Consider the following 23,446-nt stretch of genomic DNA (forward strand, 5'->3'; position numbering starts at 1 on the left):
GTGTTCTGGGATTGCAATTTAAGTGTAGAACAGACACCTCTGATAAAGCCAAATGCTCTTAGATGGCATAAATAACACGCAAATCACATCATCCCTCTATGTGCACTGAAGTTGATGCATAAAAGACTCCATCATGTTATACAGGAAAATGCACAGTTTCAGGAATAGAAAGTAAGACCAGCCGCACCCCAAAAGGTTTTAAATCCACAAATTTAGTCCTTCACAGAATCATGTAGCAAGAAGTGCAAAATAAGAGGCAAGATCCCAGCCTCATCCCAGAACCTGGCAGGCCATGCTCTGGCTACTCTTGCAGCAAAGACAAAACATGACCGAGGCAGTTGATTTGTTACTGAGCAGCAAGTAGCTTTAAATCACAACTGACTATAGCACCACATGTGCTCCCCTGGGAATGAAAACACCAGATTCTTTTCTTCAGGATGAAAAATTGCAATTATGTTCCTTAAATGAATTATAAGTAGAAGCTCAAAACCCCCAACCTATGACCTTTTACTGTTTTTACATTTTCCCCAATGAAAATACTGCCTATTAAGAAGCTTAGTATAGTGCTACTACTTATTTCTTTACCTATTTGGCTTGTATTTTATTTCAAAAACATAAAACATTCTTAATATGGTTTTGTTTCCAGTGTTCTGTGACAAACACCGGTTATTTTCAGAGACAGCCTATAGAGTTCATACAAGTGCTTAGAAAGCTTCCTGCAGCTCCTGCTTTCTAAACTAGACTAGGAGCCAACCCAGGTATCTAGAAGTAAAAACAAAGACAAAAAGTTAAGAGATGCATTTAATGCACCATGGTAGTGTAAATCCTTTCAGAGGCTGGTAATTTAACCATTCTCTGCATTTCCTGAATGTCAGTTTATACTAAAGCATTCCCTTGTATCAATGGCTTTGACAAGTAGGGAAAAGTAAAGTAAAAGGTGACAACAGGGAAAGTGCTAAACAAGCCTATCATGTTTCTCTCAACTAAGCATTGTAGCAGACTTGTTCAATGCTTTTCCTCCATGCTAACCTACGCAATGCTAAAGCAGCAAAATAGCCACACAAGCACGGAGTACTGTATAAATAACAACTCTTAATACTACCCCGGTATAATGAAAACAGAACGGCCAAAGGCATTCGCTAATAAAATGATCATTGAAATTCATACATCAGAACCCTTGTAGAGCACCATATTTCAGAGAGATGTTTGAAGTGTATAGCTGTACCGAAGCTGGAGGCAGAACATTCGTCGTTGGATTTGATGATCAGACTCCCAGTGAGGTTCCTCAATGAACGCAAACACTACTAAACCAGTCCTAAATACACACTGGTTTTATGTGGATATGTCTGTGAGAGAAAATAACGAGTTCTTATCATATTGTTTATTCCAGCTGTTTTTGCTCTGCATTTAGGCATTTGCTTTCAAGGTCGTCCTTATTCTGACCAGCTGGTTCCTCACTCTGTACAACAGAGATCTCGGACTGGTCCGTCTTTGTGTCGGTATCAGCCAGCTCCTCTGACGCTGATGTGGGGCCATGCAGCTCCTTCACGTGGAGGGTAGGGTTGGTCATTTGCTCTGCATCTTGTTGAGAGGGTGGTACGCTGCTGTCTTTAGGAAGCTCAGGGCAGTTGACAGGAGCTATCACCAAGGGAGGCTGAGGTAGGTCTTTCTGTAAATGGAAGTTCACAGTCAGAATGACGGAAAGCAAGAATCACTGCATGTGGTTATCAGGGGAAATGGGCGTACAAGATGAAGATTAAAGGTCCATCACCTCCGTTATCAGTCTCCAGTAGTGGACACATGCATACAATTATTCTGTCTTTGTGTTTTATAGTACACAGTGGGATTTTTCTTCCAGAAATGTGTTTAATTGCTTTCTGCCTGATCATTTCAGATGATTTCAAATATTTTTCCAACAATTAAACACAGTTCACTATAGGAAAGTTGTGACAATTATCACAACTGGTTGAATAACAAAATAAAACTCAATGGGGGGCACCTCTAGGTTGACAGATTTGCCCTTCAAGTAATTATTCAAAATCTATAATCACGCATCCTGATAGAAATTATTCCTTTTGGAATCAATTTAATTTCACTTGTACCACAGTGAAACAAAGTAATAATTTACTACGTTGAACTAGATTTCTACCTTCATAAGCAGTAGGCTATGAAAAAACATGAAGAAAAATATTCTAAGGATATATTTTATATAACACTCTAAAACATACATTATATAATTTTTTAATATTTTACTCATAATTACATAAATACTATTACTTTCAACGGAGATCAAACAAGTAAAATTACAGCAGAATCAAGAAGGGTAGTTTAAGTGGCCATAAACATTGAAAAGAGAAAAGGTTACTGAGGCAAAAGCGTATGTAAAAAAGCAATCAAGCAAAAAAAATTTGTTTTCGTTTGATAATACTGCAATATTTTACTCAACTTTAATTCTAGTTAGGTTTTTTATAATATTAGTATTTCTTGAAGACACTCATATCAAACTGGTATTCACCGCAAAGCCGCTGCCTGTCCAGAACATTGCAAGCTCCTTTCTCCAAAGAGCCACGGCGAAGCTCGTGAGAAGAGTGCAGGGCACCAAGTAGAGGAGAGCAGGCTGGCCCATCTGCATCAGTGCCAAGGCAACAAAGGTCACAAGAAGGCCTATGCCATATGCTGGAAGGAAACAAAACCAGCAAAACCCAGTTATTCAGATCTAGCTCTGCTCAAGAATAACTAAATAATTAGCTAAATGAGCATTCTAACAGGAACTTTTTTCAAGTGATACGTAAAACAACATCTCCAGAATTTTTTCAGGCCTCTTTAGACACAAGCATTATACACATGATGTAAACTTGGAATAGCACCTTAGTTAAAAGGGATACTACAGTCTTTCTATTGATAACATGTTGTGAAAGTAGTGTGATCAGCTTAGTCTATGCTGCGCAATTAAATAATTACATTAAACAGTCCGAGAAAGGCAAAATAAACAAATGAAATACTGTGCCTCATTGTATTCATGAATTCAACAGATACAGAAAATTATTTTGACCATTATAACGTGCTTCTTGTTTGGCTTGGCTTTGGCTGTTTCTTACTCTCCTGCAACACCACTGAAAAAGCCAAACAAGCCAGCTGTGTTATAATTTGCTCTTACTTTCTATTTAATTTCTGCATATGTTCTGCAAAAATTATTAAATAGAACAAAAGCAGCAAGGATCTAATATTGCAATTATTTTCAATTACATTTTCAGAACAATGAAGCTAAATCCAACTGATTTTTATTCAGGAACCAGATGAAGAAAGACATTGAGGCCCTGGAACATGTCCAAACAGAAGCAACAAAGCTGGGGAGGGGTCTGGAGCACAAGACTTATGAGGAGAGGCTGAGGGAGGTGAGGTTGTTCAGCCTGGAGAAAAGAAGGCTGAGGGGAGACCTTATCGCCCTCTGCAGCTCCTGAGAGGAGGAGGTAGCAGGAGGGGTGGTGTTGGTCTCTTCTCCCAAGTAACAGGTGATGGGACAAGAGGAAATGACCTCAAGTTGCACCAGGAAATGTTTAGATTGGATATCAGGAAAAGTTTGTTTCTTTACTGAAAGAGTGGTCAAGCATAGGAAGAAGCTGCTCAGGGAAGTGGTGAAGTCACCATCCCTGGAGGGATTTAAGAGAAATGTAGATGCGGTGCTTAGGGATGTGGTTTAGTGGTGAACTTGGTAGTGTTAGTTTATAGTTGGACTCGATCTTAAGGGTTTTTTTCCAATGTAAACAACTCTATGATTAGAATACTTAATAACTTTTTACAGTTCTTCAAAAGTGTTTTCTTCAGGGCGCATTATGTAATTAATGAGACTTCCTTATATCTAGTTAAAGTATTTCTTCTTGTGACTTAAGTCCACTGCCTCACATCTTATCCCTGCACATCTGTAACAAAAGTCTGTCTCTGTCTTCTCTGTGTCCTCACGTTAGGGAGCTGTGGACAGCTACAGAATCTCCTCTTTGCCTTCTCTTCCTTTGAAAACACATGCTCCAGCCCTCAGTCATCTTGATGGCCTCCACTGGGTTTACTCCAGTACATCGATGTCTGTCTTGCACCAGGGATCCAGGTTAAGACTCAGTCTTAACTGCCAAACTGAGGGCAATGATCACTTCTCTCATGCTGCTGACTCCCCTGTACATGGTCAGTTTTCATTCCTGCAATACTGCACTGCTGACTCTTCAGCCATACAGAGTTTTCCTATCCATTTCTGTAAATGTATTTTGAAAGTACCAGGTTTTTTTAAGTATATACGAGAGGAAATTATTTAACATTTAGTACATTGAAATAATAGCACCTCTCTAACCTGCTATCAGTGTCCAAGAACCCAGCTATTTTTTCAAAAGAATTTCTACAACAGTTTTTCATTAAAATTTTTCATTGCATTAACTGCAAGCATCTTAAGTCTTTGCTAGCACAAATGCTTTGTAACAAAGCCAACAGAAATCTGTAAGATCCAATCCATCATTCATCTTTAAGAACATGGCCTATAACTCTGTGGATTCTAGAAATTAAAGAAGAAAACTAATTTAGAGGTGTTACAGCCATCATAATACAACTTGTTGCATCATAGGTCACAGATTTTCAGAATACAGACAAAGTTAAGAACAAAGTCACAGGAAGATATCCCTGAACCTAAATTCTTGTATGGCATACACTCAAAGATCCATGAGTCAAGAAACCAGAATGAGTAGGGAAGCATGTATAAAGAAAGTGTAGATGTAAGGGTTACAGTGAGACGAACCAGACAAAACAGCTCAGGAAAATGACATCAGATAACTTGGTGATAGAAGGACCAGCCTAGAAAGTACTTTGCTAAAATATTTCTGTTTAACAATAAAAGGAGGAGAAGAATAAAAAAAAACCCAAATGATGTAATATGAGATCAATGGCATGTTTTTAAAGGAAGCAACTGCTGTAGATATTGTGTTCAGGTGTCACTGTTGCACGTACCTATTGTGCAGGCTACAAAATAGACTCTGGACGACTGCACCTGAATATCAAATCTATGGCAATAGGCTACCAGTAAGCCTAGGAAAGGAAAGAACAATTAAAACATGCTTTCAACCCATTCACGCATTAAGATACAAAAAACCATCAAGTTACCTAGGAACTTTTAAGATTTTTTTTCCAACACTTGGGCACCCTGGTGTTTAAGTGCTATGACAGGCTCAGGAGGCTGCAGAGGTTTCAGCGGTGTTATACGGTAACAACCCAGTACAACAGAAACACTCCGATAAAATTAACACCCACAAATACATAGATCCTAGATACAAAGCATCATCCCATCTCTAATAAACAGTTGTACAAATACAGTGTTCACAACAAGAATAAGGGTACGTTCATCCCTTCCAGCTCCTAGTAAAGACAGTAGAAATTTATGGTTAATGACTGTGTATTACAGGTTGGGGAGGAAGGGACACAAGGATGACATAGTTCCTATTTCCCAAAACACAAGAAAATAAATGACTGCTCAGAAGCGATCTGTAAGCCAGAAGATGCATACTTGTTTTCACCTGCAATGGTGCCAGGCATATGTCTAAATACTAAAGCCAAATTTGAGAGAAGGTGTGGCAGAAACACTGGATGTCATGTGACTAACAGAATTACAAGGTTTTCAGTGCTCAGGTGTGTGTACTCAAATCATGTGCAAATGGACAAATAATTTCCTCTATCACCACACTATTAAAAACGTTTTATACTATAAATTAGTTCCTAAATCAACTCTTGAGATTTCTCAGCATTTGTTGACATCACTGCACGTGAAACCGAACCATAAAATTCATGTGCATTTGACTTCTTATGAAAAAAGTGAATAGTGAAGAAAAAAAGAACATAAAAATATACTTACAAATTCATCAGGTTTATAGTAGTCAAATCAAACTTCCCACTTGAAGTGGAAGTACAAGACGAATAAACTACTATGACAGTGCAACAAGTAAAACTCTTAATATGCTGATCAAGCAATACCTGGAACTAAAATGTCTCCAAATCCTAGGAGAGAAAAAGGTCTGTCACACAGAGCCAAGGGCGAGGAGTTCAGGCGCGGAACCTTCAGGACCATCGGGAGCTTAGAATGAGAGAGACACATAGGCTAGGAAAAGCTCTTTTCTCTACACACTGACACCACCTACCAGAACTTGCTCCTGTTGTACTGAAATCGCAGAATTCAAATAGAGCAAATGTATCTTTTTTTACATTATAGGTCCTTTAAAATCTCTTATTAATATTACTGACAATTAACAAAATGTATTTAAGATAGGAGTGATGAAATACTTTCTAAAAACAAACAGCCAAGACAACTCCCCTGACAGATCTCTCAAAACACTATATTAATTTCAAAGTCTGCAGATGCAATAGGATATCAACTCTGTTTTAACTGCAGGAATGTAAAAAATTCACGTAAGCTGCCACACACATAAGAAACAACCATTTATATTTCATTCTACTGGTTGCAATAAAAGTCTTAAAAGAGTAAAGACTTGAATAATTTTAAAAAGTGGTTTTTCAAATTGTTTTAAAGACTCTTTTTTCCCCAAGTGTTTCCCCTATTTATTACGTAATCTGCAGTGCTGAAGCACAGTATGGCAAGGTGCATTGCAAACACTGATTCTCTTTAATAAGTTTCTTTGTTGTTGTTTTTTTAATATTAGTGCCAGAATAATTTTATCTATTTATACTATCATTATTGTCTTAAGCAATTAATTCTGTGCATAAAACTGAAACTAAAGGGTTACTAAACACGGTACAGAAGATAAGAACGTAAGAAGTTAAAGAAATTAGTATGGATTGTATGGTTCAATCCATTCATAGTTCATCCTGCAAACAACTATTTTCTTTACTATTTTCCCCTACAACAGTATTACATTCATTTCTGAAAAGAGACCCAACATCCTTCAGTTAACAAACCCAGTTTTCCTACAGATTAATTTCTTATTTGCTTTGCACACTGCATCTCAGTATCTTCTCCATCTCATGTGCTTTCCCCCTGACCCAGCCATATTCCATTGTACAGCCCTGTGTATCCAGCGGTACAGAACCACCAAATACTGACTTCTGTCTTCTTTCTGTCACCAATTTGTGTTTCTCTCCTTTGCCTACAGCCTCAGGCTTTCAAAAACCAATTATCAAAACAGGGGAAGATGGGGAAGAGACAGACTGATCATACAAGTTTTATCTCTTTAAGGAAAAAATGGTTATGCCTCATTAGCAGTGAGTTACATTTACAAATGTGATCTCATGTTTGTTGTGAAGCTGAGCCAGTCAGCTTCCTTATACTGAAACCTTTTAAAGCAAGCTAAAGGAAGATCAAAGCTGTTGTGATGAACCACCAAAAGTCTGCTTTGCCCCGTGTTTGGTGCAGATTTCCAGAGAGCACAGGAGTGCTTACTTCCACATTAAATTATTTTCAGGCTGGCATCTCCATTTCAGCTTTATGGTCTTTGAATTTTAGAGAAGTTGAAAGTGTAATAAGCTGGAAGTTAGTGCCATATTTTCAGGCTACTTACAGTACCTTTTCATGAGTGGCAGAATCAGATGGGCCTGCAGCCACCTCTACCATTATACTCTCCCCAGTCTAAAGAAAAAATAAAGGGGGAAATTGTAAATCAGCACTTCACTCAGCAGGTCTGGGGTCATTTAGGAACACAGAGAAACAGCTCATTACACTTTGCTCTGTGAGCAGCAGTCACTAGAGAAGTACTTTACTTACCTTTGTTAGAAAAGGTGTGATAAATACAAAGAATACATCATACACAAAAAGAACCAGGAGGAGCAAGGTACAACCCTGAAGGAAGAGACAAGATATGTGGTATTTATATACTACACTAACGTAAACAGCAAAGAATTAATAATTAGCAACTTAAGGCTATTCAAGGCAGCAGCTAACAAGGACTAAAACAAGTCACCCATGTCTTTTTCTTAATTCCTAAATATCTTAGATGGAGGAATTGGGTCTCACATGCACCACATAAGAGACACAAAATTACATGTTAGCCCCTAAAATTCATTATCATGTAAAAACTGGAAATCGTGCCATTTCTATTTGTTAGGACATATTAAGTTCTGGACTTTCTCTGGAGGATGCTAGCCATAGCTTGAAACAATATCCACATTACTTTGGCCAATCTGTACAGGGAAAAAAAATTCACAGGTGAAGATAACTTGAAGCACAGTTTGAAAAGCTGCCTAAGGGGCAACTAAATGACTAATACTGATTTTTATCTTAGGGTACTGAATAAGTTCTGGAAGACTTGAAAAAACACCAGAATGATGCAGCACTTGTGTCAAATTTGAAAAAACCCAAACCCAAGCCCAAACCAAAACAAGCCCACAAGTGAGTGTGTGGTGTGATTTACTAGTAGTCAACACCCCACAGAACTCCAAGTTACCAAACACCCTGCCTAACAATCACATGGCACTTATTGGCCTACGTTATACTCATTACATTACTTTTCCAAGCTACATGAATGGAAGAGCACTTCCATTATAAGTATGAGGTACATACAGGCAAACATCCAATTTTTATATCTGTTTAACTTTCTTACCTTAAATGTAGGCAGACGAATTGTTTTCAACATGTAAAGACAGAAAGCGATTCCTAAAGCATCTTGCAGAACCCAAGCCCACCTAAAGAAGGAGAAGAGTAACATTTTTGCAGGAAACTGTAGGAAAGCCAGACCAAGCCTCGTCCTCATTAAGGACCTGCCTGGGACAAAAAAAACTTTATTAAAAAGTCAGTGTTGTTGGCAGCACAGATTTGCAAATGGAAAGTTGTGTCTGATCAACCTGATAACCTACCATGAAGTGACTGGTTTGGTAGATGAGGAAAGAGCAGTGGAGATATTGTCTATACAGACTTCAGTAAGGCTTTCCACTGAGAACCTCCCATAAGATCCTCATGGAGAAACCGATGAAGTATGGGTTGGTTGAGCTGTCAGTGAAGCGGAGTGAAAACGGGCTGAATGAGGTCAGTGGATATGAAACTAGGAAGTGCTGGGGTCCTTTGGCCTGTGTCTGTGTGTACACAACTGGGTGCTGAGAGAAGTCCACAGCTGGGGCTGTTTCTTGATTGTGTTTTGTAAATTAAGTATAGAAGTACCAATGCTCTTTGCTTTATTCTCGATTGCTAGGATCAAAGAGAAGTAGGATTTGAGATATGAAACACTAAGGCTTCCCTAAAGTCGCTAAGGTCTAGAAGCAGATGAGAGATTATGCTGTTGTGACCAATACCTGAGCACTTCCTGATGGAGCTTTGTACAGGAGACACTAAGGTCCACTCCAGCTTTGAGGGAGAAAATGGATTTCCTAGTCCATATATCCTGTATCCCAGGTTGGAATAGCTCTATAGTATTTCTGTACTCCTCAGTCTGACACTTATTTCTCTAAAAGCTGTCTCAGAGTTGGTGCTTGCTGGGTTTATGAGTTTTGTCAGCCTTAACACAGAAAATGGACCCACAAAGGCAATAACAGGCATTCAAGGCCCAGGTAAGACATCTTTGGTACCATCAGCAGGAACACAAACTAGCATTTCAGTTTCAATACAGAATCCCTGATAGAGGGACCAAGAAGATGAACACATCCTGTATATATGGGAAACTGGGAGTGAGTTAAGGGGTAAAAAAAACCCAACAACCAAATCAAAAATCACTCCAACAAAAAACTCTAACAAGAGTGGCAAGAACATGCTACACTAGGTACCACAGCAATAGCAGGCATAGAGAATTATTTACTCATACCAGGCAGTTGAGAAAAACTAATGATCTGACAATCTTCACAGCTCTTATTCTCTCTGAGCAAATGCACATGCAGACCATGATGAAATACGTTAGACAACCTGTATCCAACTTTCCATACAACTCCAGGAAAGTCATCTTAAGCCAAAGCAATGAGAATACAGACTGAGACTCACAGAAATTCAAGCTTAACACGAGACAGTTTCCTGTAACTTAAACCAAAGAAGTACATAAGGAAGAACTAAGAATTTCTGCCCAAGTCTGTTTTACTTCCTGTCACTTCTAAATTCTAGATAAGTTTCAGCACCTACGGATGTCAGTTACTTATACTATAAAACACATTACAAGTAGAGAAATTAAAATATACACTTACTGATCCTCATTTCTGAAGATTCCCCAGACTATGCTGACGGAGATGCAAAATACTGCCAATAGCAACATCCGGACCTGCGGACGCTTGTGGAAATAAGGCAAGTTGTTGTCTGGGATTCTGAAAATGAAACACACCAAAGCTACAGTTGTCTATGTAGTTACCTTCCTCCTTCATAAACAATTTGAAGTATGAGACCACCTTGTAAATACCACACCTATCCAACATAATAAAAAATTAATTTTTCCCATTAAAAATTTAGAAGTTGCACATACCTACACTTTCCCAAGGGGAATCTTCTTACAAAGGGAGACAGACAACTGTAAAGACCAATTGAGGCAGCCAGGCAGAATATCCCTATGATAACATAGACTAAGAAAGAAAAAGTAGTCAGTCCAAGTAGGATAAGGTAAGAGATGCTTTTGTTCATACCCTGGCTGAATAAAGCACAGACAAACAAAATGCATGAATGAGAAATAAGGCTTACATTTCACCAGTGAAAGTTAAATTCAGAGACTTCCAATGACTGCTGATTAGATTAATGCTTTTTTAAGTATCTAATTCTAGCTTATTTTCCTCAGAGGTACTTTATGCAACAGCTGCTTCAACAAATCAAAACCTCTGTGCTAATATTCTTAAAGTCAGTCATTAAATCATAAGCCCAAAAGGCAATTTATGGTAAAGCTTTTATGTTCTCATTATGAGTATAGGTGAGCATTATAAGGGAACTCTTAAAATCACTCAGTAGCAAAATGAATTCATACAGATGGGATGCGTCTTTCATAACTTCCTCAAAAATATGAGGATGGACGTTTCAGTGCATCAGGATCTCATGCTTTTCTGTCAATCAATGTGATAAGTGATCAGTAGAAACTTATCTTTATAAAGGTTAAAAAAATTGATCCTGCATCCCACAACTTAACTCCAAATTGAACAGTAATAGAGAGTATAGGTTTGAGAACACCTTTTACAAAAATAAAGGTGGAAGACATTAAGTCTGTATCACTGCATAGGCTTTAACTTTTGAAAAAATCCTACCTCACTAAAAGTAGGTACAGAAATCTACACAGTGGGTGTTCTTAGAGGGTTTTAAATCATATTAGGATGAAGAAACATGGCAGAAGACAGCTGTTTCATAATTATTTTCACAGTAAAAATGTTCTTTAATGGCAGCCTTGTGATACTGAAGATGTATCAATACAAATACACAGCTTTAAGAGTACCTAAGTGGTCATAGAAGAAATAAAGGAGGACCAGCATTGAGCAGCACATCACTACAAATACACAGATCATGATCGGAGTCACATCAACTGTTTCATCGTCGTGTTTCTCTGCCCCATCATCACGTTTGTGCTTCATGTACCGCCTGCAAGAGTAACATGGCTATAATCAGTTCATTCCTTCTGCAGCAAAATATCAAAGGGCACTGAATTTTCAGCAAGAACTACAAGGGGTTGGAAAACATGACACCACCAATGCCTGCATTGATTTCCACTCAAGTCAGTGGAACTCCACACGTTACATGGACTTATGAACTTCAGACATAATGCATAAAACAGCTTACTCTTTACTTATTAGTTTATCCAGAGTAGTATTTTTTATTCACTAAGAACTTAAAAGAATCCTGAAAATTACCACAGAATAATTTGCCAACTTTAGAAGAATTCCTAAAGTCAGGCTGCATATAAAGTACATGTTAGAAATGAGCGTGGCACAGACGACTTCCCCCTCCAACTCAATCTACTGGCAAAAAGGAACCATAAAATTTCAATAACAGATTGATAATAACCATAGGATATGTTAGCCATCTAATCAGTTTGGTTTGCACTATACTAGTAAAAACAAATATTTTATTTATTTTTATAAAATATTTTTATGGTGAATTTTTGCAAAAGCCCAAACAGGAAGCCTACTAATATCCCCTTTTCCACCCTGAGCTTTTCAACTATTTGGCTTTTTGAGAAGGTAAAATATTAGAACACTCTACACGCAAATCATACTCTAATGATTTCATACAGTGCCAAAGCCAATACAAGGCTCACATCGGCATTTCTATTGTCACATCAGCATTTTCACGTCCTGGTTACACAGTCTCCAAACCTCGTTAGTGGAGCTACCAGGCGATCTTCAGATAAATACCATGTATTTTTTTTTCTGTGAAAAATACAATAAAACTGACATGATACATTCCAATTACTCACTTTTTTACATCTCTGCTTCCTGCCCAGTAGCCTCCAATTGCAACAGTGCCCACGGCCATGACAAATATAATCACCATGTTATAGTCCAGCACAGGCTCGTTCGGTGCATACATTGCTCCTTTCACTGAGCTGCCGAAACTCTGTGGAGGAAGGTGCAAGTTATGAAGAACTTCCAAAAAGCTTTCACTAAACAACCTCATAATCAAGCTTTATTATAAATACTTAAAAGCAATCTACTGGCTTTACTATTAGTGATATTTATTTCCAGCACCAAGCTGTGATTTTATTCTGAAGATGAGAAAACCTCCCAAAAGACTTGCAATTTTTTTTCAACATGTAATTACAATCTTCATGAGTACAACTTTCTACAGACTCAAAGCTCTTAAGATGGACTTCAAATACCATTAAGCAATGACCCATTTCAATAAGATAATATAAATCAGAGCATTTAGTATTGAGCTTACCTTGCCAATATCTAACATATCAGTATAGCTGAGCAGAGCCACAGGAATATCAATCTCTTCATACTGACTCCTGTTACCCCCAGGAGGAACCTGAAAGACAATTCAGACCAGGTAAGAATATACGCATTTGTGCAAACACTTCTACTTCAAAAGAGTTAAAGTTGCAAGTTCTGTTTATTTGGAAGATATTCTAGATAGGAGCATGACAGCAGAAACTCCAAGTCAAAATGTATGCCTGTTTCCAGTAAAACAAGACATTAAAGACAGCACAATGCAGCAACCAAACTCCAAGCAATCAAAGCAAGCAAGTAAACTTCTGCACATCAGGGTCATGGTTTTATGATATGCACCTCTAGTATTGACTACGGTATTCAAAACCACTAATTTTACAAAACCTGCAGTGGTGATGTTCCAGCTGAGCCTGAAGCACTAGAGTCACTGTGCTCTAGACCTCATTGAAGGTAGTAGTGCAAGTCAAGAAACCAAACTCCTCCTTTAATTCCAGTATTTCACGTGACATAAGAATAATTCTGAGCTCTTCACTTGAATGTTACATGGGCTCTATGCAGCACTTTTCCTACTTAAATGAGTACCTCCTCCTGTTTCATGAATCCTTTCTTCAGATGTGTTATTTCCACACGTGGCTATGCAATGTATGTACACGCATAAACACACACATATATATTACTTATTTTAAAGAGAAGCATTGAATACCAGCAACGAGCACTGAAGACAAGACAATCTCTAACATTAGATGAGTATCAGCACTATAGAAAGACAGGAAGAGCCTTACCAGCCTCTCTCTGCTGACAATCAGCAGCCCACGAGCTCCATTGATCTGAGCAAGCCTCACTTTCTCATAGAAGGTGCAATTCCCTCGCATCACCATGGGGATTTGATTATTAAATCCCCCATCAGGTACATCAGAAGGTGAACACAAAACAGATGCTGTCTGATCCTGCAGTTGCAAGAGTGACTGAAAAGAAAGAAATAAGTCAAACAAATATATATATAAAATAAAATTATAAAAGAAGAGCAGAAACCACCGAGTTTCTAAAGGGTAATTTAGGACTTTCAAGTAATGGAGCCATAGAGCATTCTCAGAGAAACTTGAAAGTTGAAACATTGTTGCCCTCTCTATTACATAGGGTCCAGCCTTGCTTCACCTGACTGTACAGAATTCTGCTGGTAATAAAATTTGGGTTATAATCTGCACTTGTGTTTGCTTTTTTCAGCGCTGTTGCTGTTCTAATGCAGGCATTCAGGATGTAGGAGGAATACAGCAGTGTTATAATTGCCAGGGTGGCACAGAGCGGCAGGTTGAGATGATGCAGGGTACGAACAGCCAGAAACACAAACACAGGCTGGGGTAAAGTACAAAAGCATAGGCACAAAAATAAACTTCAATTTTGAAACCAACCATATCCAGTTAGCTGAGATTTTGGATCCTAAGCACCTGGATACTGGATTCTAAGCTGCTTCTCTCACTGTTTGTGATCCAGAGATGTTGCAGGCCTGCCCCAGTATCTTAGTTTTGGCCCTCCTCAGACCCAACATCATCTACTCTGGTGTGTTTTACACAGGAACAGCCCAAAGACTTCAAGGTTTCAGAAATAATACTGGCACAAATCGTTCCTTGCAAAACCTAAACGACGACGGGCATCCCTGCCCAGTTCTATTTGCAAATCACCTGAAAAATGCTATTATCTACCAAATAACTGATTCTTGGTGTGACCTGTGCTAACAGAAACAGGTCACAGCCCCACTCTTGCTAAGAGTTGAGCTGTTAGGTTTAAGAAGTGTCAGGGTGAAGCTTTAACCTGAAAAGCTGACACACGTAACACTTTGTACTAGAAATCCACAGGTATGTGATAGAATACCAAATACCTGTATAACTGACTCTACTGGTTTAGGAGGGAAAGGTAAGGGTCAAGCTGGCAGTAGCTCCCAGGTTATTCAGCAAACAGCTGTCTCCAACCTGGGTCCTACTTTTGAGACAGTAAAATGTCTCTACACACTCTTTCTGGTTGTCCAGGTTTGAGGAAAGCTTATCAGCTCTAGCAGAGCACAACACAAATGCAGAGTGAGCTCAGGTTGGTGCACTGCATCGCCTCAGTTAATGAACTGCACTGCTGGAGGACTGCAGGGAAGGAGAAGGAAGGAGAACGTGAGAGAAGGGAAAGCCGTAGAGGGAGCTGAGGAAGGAGATGGGGATAGGCAAGGGATATAGCAGGGGCAATCCAAGAGCTCTGGGGAAGACAGAGCAGAACCTGTTGCGTGCTTCAGTTTCAGTTCAGCACAAGCTATTCTGGACTATATCAGCTCCTGCAGAGCTACTGAAATATGTCTCCAGTGAATTTTTATGAGACTGGTTGAAACAAGCTGTTTACAGGACAGTCTGTTTGCAGCTCTCACAAATCCTAGAGTCCATGGGAAGCCTGCCTGGATCCAGTCAAACAAGGCCCTCAGCCTCACAAGCCACCTTCATGCACTTCTGCACTCCCACTTCTGCTGTTGAAGCAAAGCGATGCAGTGCATACATGCACTGGCTTCACCTTACAGACGCAGGTCAAGTGCAAGAGTTTGAGCTGGGTCTACACAAGGCAAAGGCAGCTGAAGCATCTGAGCAATCTGCAGTTATGATAAACCTACCATGGGTAATTAAGACTTGATTACCCTTGATACATTGGTAAGGAACATTAGAAACTGTGTAGCATTCACCTGGTAGCTCAAGGAATACAATGAGTAAAATGAACAAAGTATCAGTCAACTACTCCACATCTTCTGCAGTTAGTAACTAATTCAAACCGTACTTGCTGATTTCATAATTCAGTCACAGTAACTTTCTCCTCATGGAACAGAGTGAAGAATTGACTCAACTGTCAGCCCATCCAGCTTTGGAAAATGCAGCAAAAGCTTGTCACAGTTTGTAACTACTTATTCTTACACTGGGCAGAACTATGAACCACTGAGAAAGCACTAAAGGCCACAGTTCAGTGTATCAGCAAGGCCATGTGGTGTCTTCTTGTATCATACCGACATACAAACATTCCTTTCCAACCACAGCTAAGTGCCATTTTCATCTAACTGATCACGGTGTGCAGAAGGACGATTTTTGTTTTGAACCAGAAACAGTCACTACCTCTGCATGCTGCCTGGAAAAGAACATTGCCATCATAGCACTACCTAGGGTGATCTTAACAGATAAAAATATTTTCTAAGTAGAGCAAACAAAGTAGTCGCTTCGAATTCTAATAATCCAAATTAGAAATTAGACATTTTCCTGTAACAAAGGCATTTTTTGAATACATTCTTCTGTCATTGCTTGGCTAGGTACTTACAGCTTTACCCAGATCATGTGGCAAATGGGCCCACTGAGAGTTGAAGAGGATACAGTAGTCTTTGCCTTTGCTGCTCCCCTTCTCCGAGAGGACATGTACCATCCCATACTCGCAGTACACCTGAAAACACAAGAATTTTAGGTCACGTGAAATAGCAGAAGTGACGGGCATAACTTGCTGCTGACTCATCTGCTTTGTATTTTAAAGAAAAAACAAGATTCTACAAAGTTTCAGTACAGTGGAAACCGTTACAGAGTACAGTGGAAACTGTTAGTATTTCCATCGCAATTCAAAGACTTTGGATACAGAACCGATGAAACCTCACTGAAAGTTACAGGATATGTTTATAAAAAACAACAAACAAACAAACAAAATCAAACCACAACCACACCAAAAGAAAAACCACCAACCAACACCACAACCCCAAACATCACAGCTGCAATGTGCATATCTGTATATAACCAGAGCAGTAGAAAGAAACTGCAGTACTGCAGAACAGATAAGAGAGTAAGAGGCCTGGTACCTCCCAACTCCTGAAAGTACAGCCTGAAGTAATGATCAATTCCAGATTCACACCGCTCCAAAACTCAGCCTTGGACACCTTTGCTGCAGGTCTGACAAAACCCCACAGCATCACCAGCTCTCGTTTCACGTCCTGGGTAGCACTCATAGGTTCCCAAGGCTACACCGCTTTTCACTGTTCCAGTGACCTGCAGGCACTGTGGTCAAAACTCCGACAATATTTGCTACAAACACTGAAGATATGTATCTAAATTATAATTACTGTACTGGGTCTGGCTGGGATGGAGTTAATTTTCTTCATAGCAGCTGGTATGGTGCTGTGCTTTAGATCTGACCAAAATACTGCTGATAACAAACGCATGTTTTAGCTGTTGCTGAATGGTGTTTGCATGGTGTCAAGGCCTTCTCGGTTTCTCACTCTGTGCACAAAAGGTTGGGAAACCAGCGTGTAGGAATGTCAAACACTGGAAATGTAACCGGATTCTTCCTGTTAGCATTTCTGTGCTCTGAGAACATTTGCTTCTTATTGTAAGGGGAACTTTCTCCATTTTATTGGCATTTTAACCAAGAACTCTCAATAATCCCTGCTAGTGCTTAGCATTTTGAAATCTGGTAAAAAAAAAAAGAAATTAATCTGAAACACGTACAATAACTGACCTGGCTCTCACCCCTAGGAGACACTCAGCGTAAAAAGATGCTGTTTTGGAACACTTCAAAGGATTGTCCTTACAACATAACCAATCTCCACACTGCCTGGAGGATAAATGATGGCATTCTGCTAGTGCTCAGCATTTTGAAATCTGGTAAAAAGAAAATTAATTAATCTGAAACATGTACAATAACTGACCTGGCTCTCACCCCTAGGAGACACTCAGCGTAAAAAGATGCTGTTTTGGAACACTTCAAAGGATTGTCCTTACAACATAACCAATCTCCACACTGCCTGGAGGATAAATGATGGCATTCTACTGCAAGATGTCAGCAAAGCAGTAAAGAAACATCATCCTAAAAATATACAGGAGGTAGAGATTTTATATTCAGCTCTTTTGCATATAATTGGTCTTTAATAACTCATGCAGCAACATTTTCCTTTCTAAGTAATATCAGTGTTCATTATGTGCCCTAAAATCTATTACATTTGTCCTGAAGTGTGCTGGGCACGGCAGGTTACACTTGTTTATCTCAGTGCAGACTAAAGCCACTTGAGCAAAGTGCAGATCTACAAGATACAGCTATTTGTGGTGGAAGGGAGACAACTGTGGTGCATATGCAGTGAGGAAATAATGTGTTTGGCAAAAAGACTCCAGCTATTTGCCATGGTGGACTCCAGCTATCCAACCACAGCACCTAAAACCCTTTCAACAAGAGGAAGAAGTATTGAAAAAGAATCCATTATTATTATCTTGAATGTTACTTTCAAGAGTAACAAACAACAGAGATTCAATTACAGACAAAAAAACAGAACAAAGGGTTTCCTGGTTATTGTCAGAGGATCTCACTGGGCTTAAAAATAAAACAAACCAAGCAACACAAACAACAAAACACTGAGTAGCTGTTTTGGATATTGTATGTACAACTGCCCCCAAATCTTCAGGCAGATTTGCAGGAGCTAGCTACCTGTAATTGAACAGTTGTTAAATATTAATAACAGCTAACTAATAAATTAATAATAGCTAAAATAAGTAAGTTTAATTAGAATGGATCAGTTAGAGTCAATCATTTAACACTGGGACAGGGGTTCTAGCATGACGTTGTGTGACTTGGTGCGCTGTTTGCTTCCCACCACTTGCTTAGCACGAGCGGCTGGATTTGGTGAAGTCTTAGGCCGCAAGCTGTGAACTGCTGCTTAGACATGTTTTTGATTGGGATAGAGTTAAGCTCTCAGCCAGCTCTAAGAAGAAAATTTATTTTGGATTTAGTATGAGAATAATGTTGATAACACACTGATGGTTTTGCTCTCTGGTGTTTTTCCCAAGTCTGGGACTTCTCCAGGTCTGGCTAAGGAGCAGGTACACAAGGAGAGCAAAGCAGGAGATGAGGAAGCTACAGCTGACAACAGGGGCTGCAGCTCAGAGAAAAAGAACGGTTCAGGGACCACCTGGAGACAGAAAGGATCTGATGGGGAGTGAGGAGACCCCAGACCAGAAATCACCATTGAACCAAGAGGCGCCTGCAAGGCAGCGAGCGGTGCGTGAAGAGCAGGTGGAGACGCTGTCAGGGTACAAATGCCCAGGGATTTCTTTATGCTGGGTCACTCTCTGGAGATCCCCAGCTCCAGCTGATTTTTCCCGGCTGGACTGTTTAAATAAATTATTTTTTAGTATGCTTTGATGCCTGAGACTCTGCTACAGGAAACCTAAGTTTTGAACCATGAGGTTAATAAAGGACGCCTGGATGGCGCAGACTGCTTTAACACAGCTTTATGCATTTGAGAAACAACAATCAGTACAGTGAAAAGCTCTACATTTACAAGATGTAAGCTACTCATCTTTAAAACAAGAGATTAAGCACAGGGTGTGTTGCTACATTTGCATTTATATAATCATTACTAGAACTCAGTAATAATCCCCAAATGGCACACTGCAGACAGTAATAGGCAATGATGCTTTCTGAGTAACGTAATGGATGTTCTTTAAAGAAATATTAAGGGAGTAAAAGGTTCCTAATGCGAACCGCTCAAAACGTTTTAGAAGCTCTGTGTGCCAGAAAGCCAAGTAAAAATCACGGATGAGAGGAATTAAAGGGAATATGAGCTGGGCTAAAAGCAGAAGAGGGTGTACAGAGTTTTAGAAAGTCCGTGGAGAATGGAGTCCGTGGAGAACGTGGAGTAACAGACATTTGTTTTTACAAAGCAATTACCACTCGGCATCAAAGCATAGTTCTGAAGCCTGTTAACAGTCACTACAAGTTTGTTCTTATCCTCCCACGAAAGCAGAGACGCAGGCATCAGAGCCTCTTGTTTCAGCACCACAGGGCTTTGATGCTTCCACTTTTGTTATTATTTATGTCGCTGGGTATCAGACAACTAAAGTAAGTTCAAAGCAGCGCAGCTGACGCACTGGGATAGTGACAACATTTATGACGGTTCTTAGTTCCTAGAGATCATCCCATATCCTAGATTAACCTGTGAGAAATCTCCTGTGCAAATCCTATACGGTGTTCCTATAGACCCCCAGGGCTCTTTTTCAAGTGTTTGTTAGCCTTTTTCAAACACTGACAGAAACCCAACAGCTCTCATGACAATACTGTGTTTTACAATACTTGCTTCTTGCAGTACACATGATTTAGAAAGCACTACAAGAAGCTTGAGTAGGAATGGACTTCCTCACCTCAAAGAGCAGAAGTGACTTCTTCCAGTTAAGTAGGGAATTATCTATTTTCCCTCTATGAACAAGGAAAGAGTATTTATATTTAAACATTGTGACCAATCAGGCATCCATATCCAACAAGAGTGCTGTGTCTCAAGCAGGACCTCTGCAACACTGGAAATCTGCTAGAATCATCACTTTATGAAGATTGTCATATAATCAACACAAAGCAAAGCACTTCAAACAAAGCTGCAAAACAAGGAAGAGGTTTTCACGCAAGAGAAGCGTAACGTCTGAGGGCACAACATAGCAGGCAACTGAGCCAAACTAATTGTTTGTGGCATTAGAAGAGCATGGTTGTTTGCTCTGAACCTCATCAGACTCTTCCATGATTTATTTAATGCATTAAAAGAGCAGAACACTCCCCAGTTTTTTTGCTGAGGTAGTGCTTTTTTTTTGCCATGTTGGTGAATTACTGCAGCTCAGAGACAAGCGCTGGGGCTTGAAAGTTAAGTGATTGAAGAAGGAGGAGAGGAGGAATTCAGCTCAAGAATTCAAGAAATTCACATTTCAAGAAAATGCAATGAGTGACTGAGCCAACCTGGTGGCAGCCTTTGTCCGCAAACTCACCTGTGTCCTGGTTTGAGCTAAACAGAACTAATTTTCCATTTAGTGACCTTACTTTTCAGTTCAGTCTCTTCTAAGTGGCTGAACTTGCTGAAACTAGCAGCATGTTTTTCCAGTATGTGCTGCTACAAGTGACTACATTCAAGGCCACCGTCTCACCAGGGGTGCTGTGTCTGCGCCTATGAGGGGGGAAGCAGCCCCAAAACTGACCAATGAGGTATTCCATCCCACATAGGTCATACTCAGTATAAAGCCGAGAGATCACGAGGGTCTCGACCCTTTTTCATCTTGGATCCTTCTGTCCATCTCGACCCCTTACCTGCTGCTCTGATCCTGCAATGGCTGAAGTCCGAGCAGAACCCTGCTGGTTCTTCTGCCTCTGATCCTGATCCCTGTGTTCCTGCATCCTGCTCCCATGTGCTGCAGAGTTCAGTCTGGGACTTTTCCAGTGCCCGGCTCTGCAGAGCCTCTGGTGATGTATACGTCATTGGGGGAGGGTGGGGGGAGGCTTTTATATTGGTTTTGTATATATATGTGTACACATCTGTATATATTTCATTATTTTCCTATTTACATTATTATCCTGTAGTACTAGTATTATTGTTTTATTAAATCTGTTAGTTTTATTTTCCAACCCATAAAGTCTCTCTCCCTTATTCTCTTTTCTCTGCCCTTCTGGGGTGGGGAGAGGGGTTAACAGAGAGCGTCTGTCCAGGAGTTAGTGGCCAGCCCAGCCCTAAACCATGACAACCAGACACTCTTTCATTTGCTCTATCAGCCAATTTGGTCCCCTCAAGCTCAGAGTGACTGAACAGACACCAGGAGCTGTGTCCCTTGCAGAAGGAATGAAGAAGCCATGCCTGCTCTTATTGTACATATCACACAAGACACACAGCGGAGCTGCACTGATCCATTTGGAGACCGTCAATAGCAGACAACAAATTTGCACACAAATAAAACACTCCTTTGACAAGCACTGGACAATGGAGAGAAATATTCACAATGCAACAATTCCATGAGACTAAATTGTCAACCACCACATGAATTCAGAATTTCAGACCATCTTTTCAACTCTTCAGACCTACATTACAGAGCGCTCCGATTTTAAACACAGAAATCATCCCCTCAACTCAATATTCTGCGGAAAGCTAGTACAGTGAAGATCAGCTAGATCCAGTGTGCTCCCTGCAGATCACGTTACTGTACTCCTCATTAGCCAAAGGCTCAGGTGTATCTGCTGTTGCTACAGGACAACTGAGAGGCAGCAATGCCATGAAGGGATGGTTCGAGTGAGAGGGAAGTTAAATGAAAAGTGAGGACTTAGATACCAAAGCAAGATCTAAGTGCAGATTGTATTTGGAGCTATAAGATGACATCCCTCTTTAGGTGTTCCCAGATGAGGGCCCAGATTTGGGAGAGCCATGTTCCACCAGCCAAGCTGTTCCTTCTCCCTGTATAAGCCAGAGTTTACAAGCAAAGGGGGACACTACCTTCCCCTGCCCCAAGGTGGGGGAGGAAGTCCTATTAACCTATCTCAAGGAAGGAGATAAAGATACACTCTAAATATGTTGAACAGCTCTAAGACAAGAGCAAGCCATTGATAATGAGGACAGCTAGAGCAGAGCAAACACACACAACAGCTCACTGTGGGAGCTGTCAGCTTTGTCCCCCAGAGCAACCCCCTCCATCAGCCTCTGGTGTATCATGGCACTACAAGCATCAGAGCACTCCTCTCTGCCTCGAGCTGAGGAAGGTGCACCACCTACAACTGTACCAACAAGCGCGAGTACAAGAGATGCAGAAGTATTGCAAAAAACGAGGTATTCAAACAAATTTTAAATGAGCCAGCTTGGCTAACAGAAACATATTAGCAGCAGACAGTAAATTAGCTTTTTGCTGCTGCAGCAGGACTGTTTCAGCACTCTGGGCAGCCCGTGCAGAGCTTGCTCAAGCACGGTAACGCTGTTCCACTACACGGACACACTAAATGACTTGCTTACAGAAGGAAAGTATGCTGCAATGCATGGAGCTGAAGCCAAGATCTCCAAGTCTCCACCAGTGACCATCTCACTTGCTGCCCTTCCACGCTGATGTGCTCACCTTTTCCAAACTGACGGATCAAACGGACTCCATGCCAGTCCTTGACCCATTCTTATATCTTATTAATTTGTGAAGCCTATGCTGGCACTCTCAGTCCACTTGAAGCATTAACAGAGATGCCAAAATGCACAGGGTGTGTGGGGAATAAGGAAGGGATGATGCAGGAAAAAATGATGGAGGAAAAAAAGAGGATGATGCAGAGATAAAAGAGAAGATAACTGGCAACCAGACCATTCTGTAATTAAAGTTCACTGGCAACGAATCAGTAAAGAGACAGGTACAGAAGAGGGAAAAATTACACTGTCATGTTAATATGTTACACCAGTACTATTCAGGAAGACATAGTGCCCTTCAAATTACCTAATAAACAGTTAAGAACTTTAAATGACACCTCAACGTTTTCAGAACACAAAACATCCGAACTTAAAATACAAAAGCTACGTACCACGCAATGCAATAGCTAAAAGTCCACTCTCTCCTGTATCAGGATTACAAGCTTCATTTATCACACCATTAAAAATTTATCCCACAAAACTTATCAGTACCAGAAGCGATGAGAACGCAAGACTCAAGCCAGGCTGTGGGGTCGGGCTCAGCAGAAACCCCCTTTCCTTGCTGCTGGCTGCTCCCTCGGAGCGCGTTTGCCGGAGGGCTGAGCCGGAGCCGCCCCCACCGGGATCCCAGCCGCGGCCCAAGCGCTGCCTGGAGACGGCTGCTGCCCCGGCAGGGCCCCCATGCTTTAAGAA

The 23,446-nt window shown here is 40.3% G+C and overlaps 1 protein-coding gene across 1 annotated transcript; it reads right to left on the reverse strand.

Moving 5' to 3' along the window:
- Positions 1–877: 877 nt before the first annotated feature.
- On the reverse strand, positions 878–16,263 carry SPPL2B (signal peptide peptidase like 2B; the record flags this gene model as incomplete). Its single annotated transcript, XM_010194317.1, has 14 exons — positions 878–1,669; positions 2,516–2,676; positions 4,987–5,064; positions 6,004–6,103; positions 7,547–7,609; positions 7,745–7,819; positions 8,580–8,661; positions 10,141–10,257; positions 10,413–10,509; positions 11,361–11,503; positions 12,339–12,478; positions 12,803–12,892; positions 13,596–13,778; positions 16,144–16,263. Coding segments are annotated over 14 exons (1,737 nt in total), but the record flags the coding sequence as incomplete, so codon positions are not given.
- Positions 16,264–23,446: the final 7,183 nt, after the last annotated feature.

Source organism: Mesitornis unicolor, unplaced genomic scaffold, assembly GCF_000695765.1.
Source record: "Mesitornis unicolor isolate BGI_N332 unplaced genomic scaffold, ASM69576v1 scaffold8921, whole genome shotgun sequence".
In the NCBI taxonomy this organism is placed as follows: domain Eukaryota; kingdom Metazoa; phylum Chordata; class Aves; order Mesitornithiformes; family Mesitornithidae; genus Mesitornis; species Mesitornis unicolor.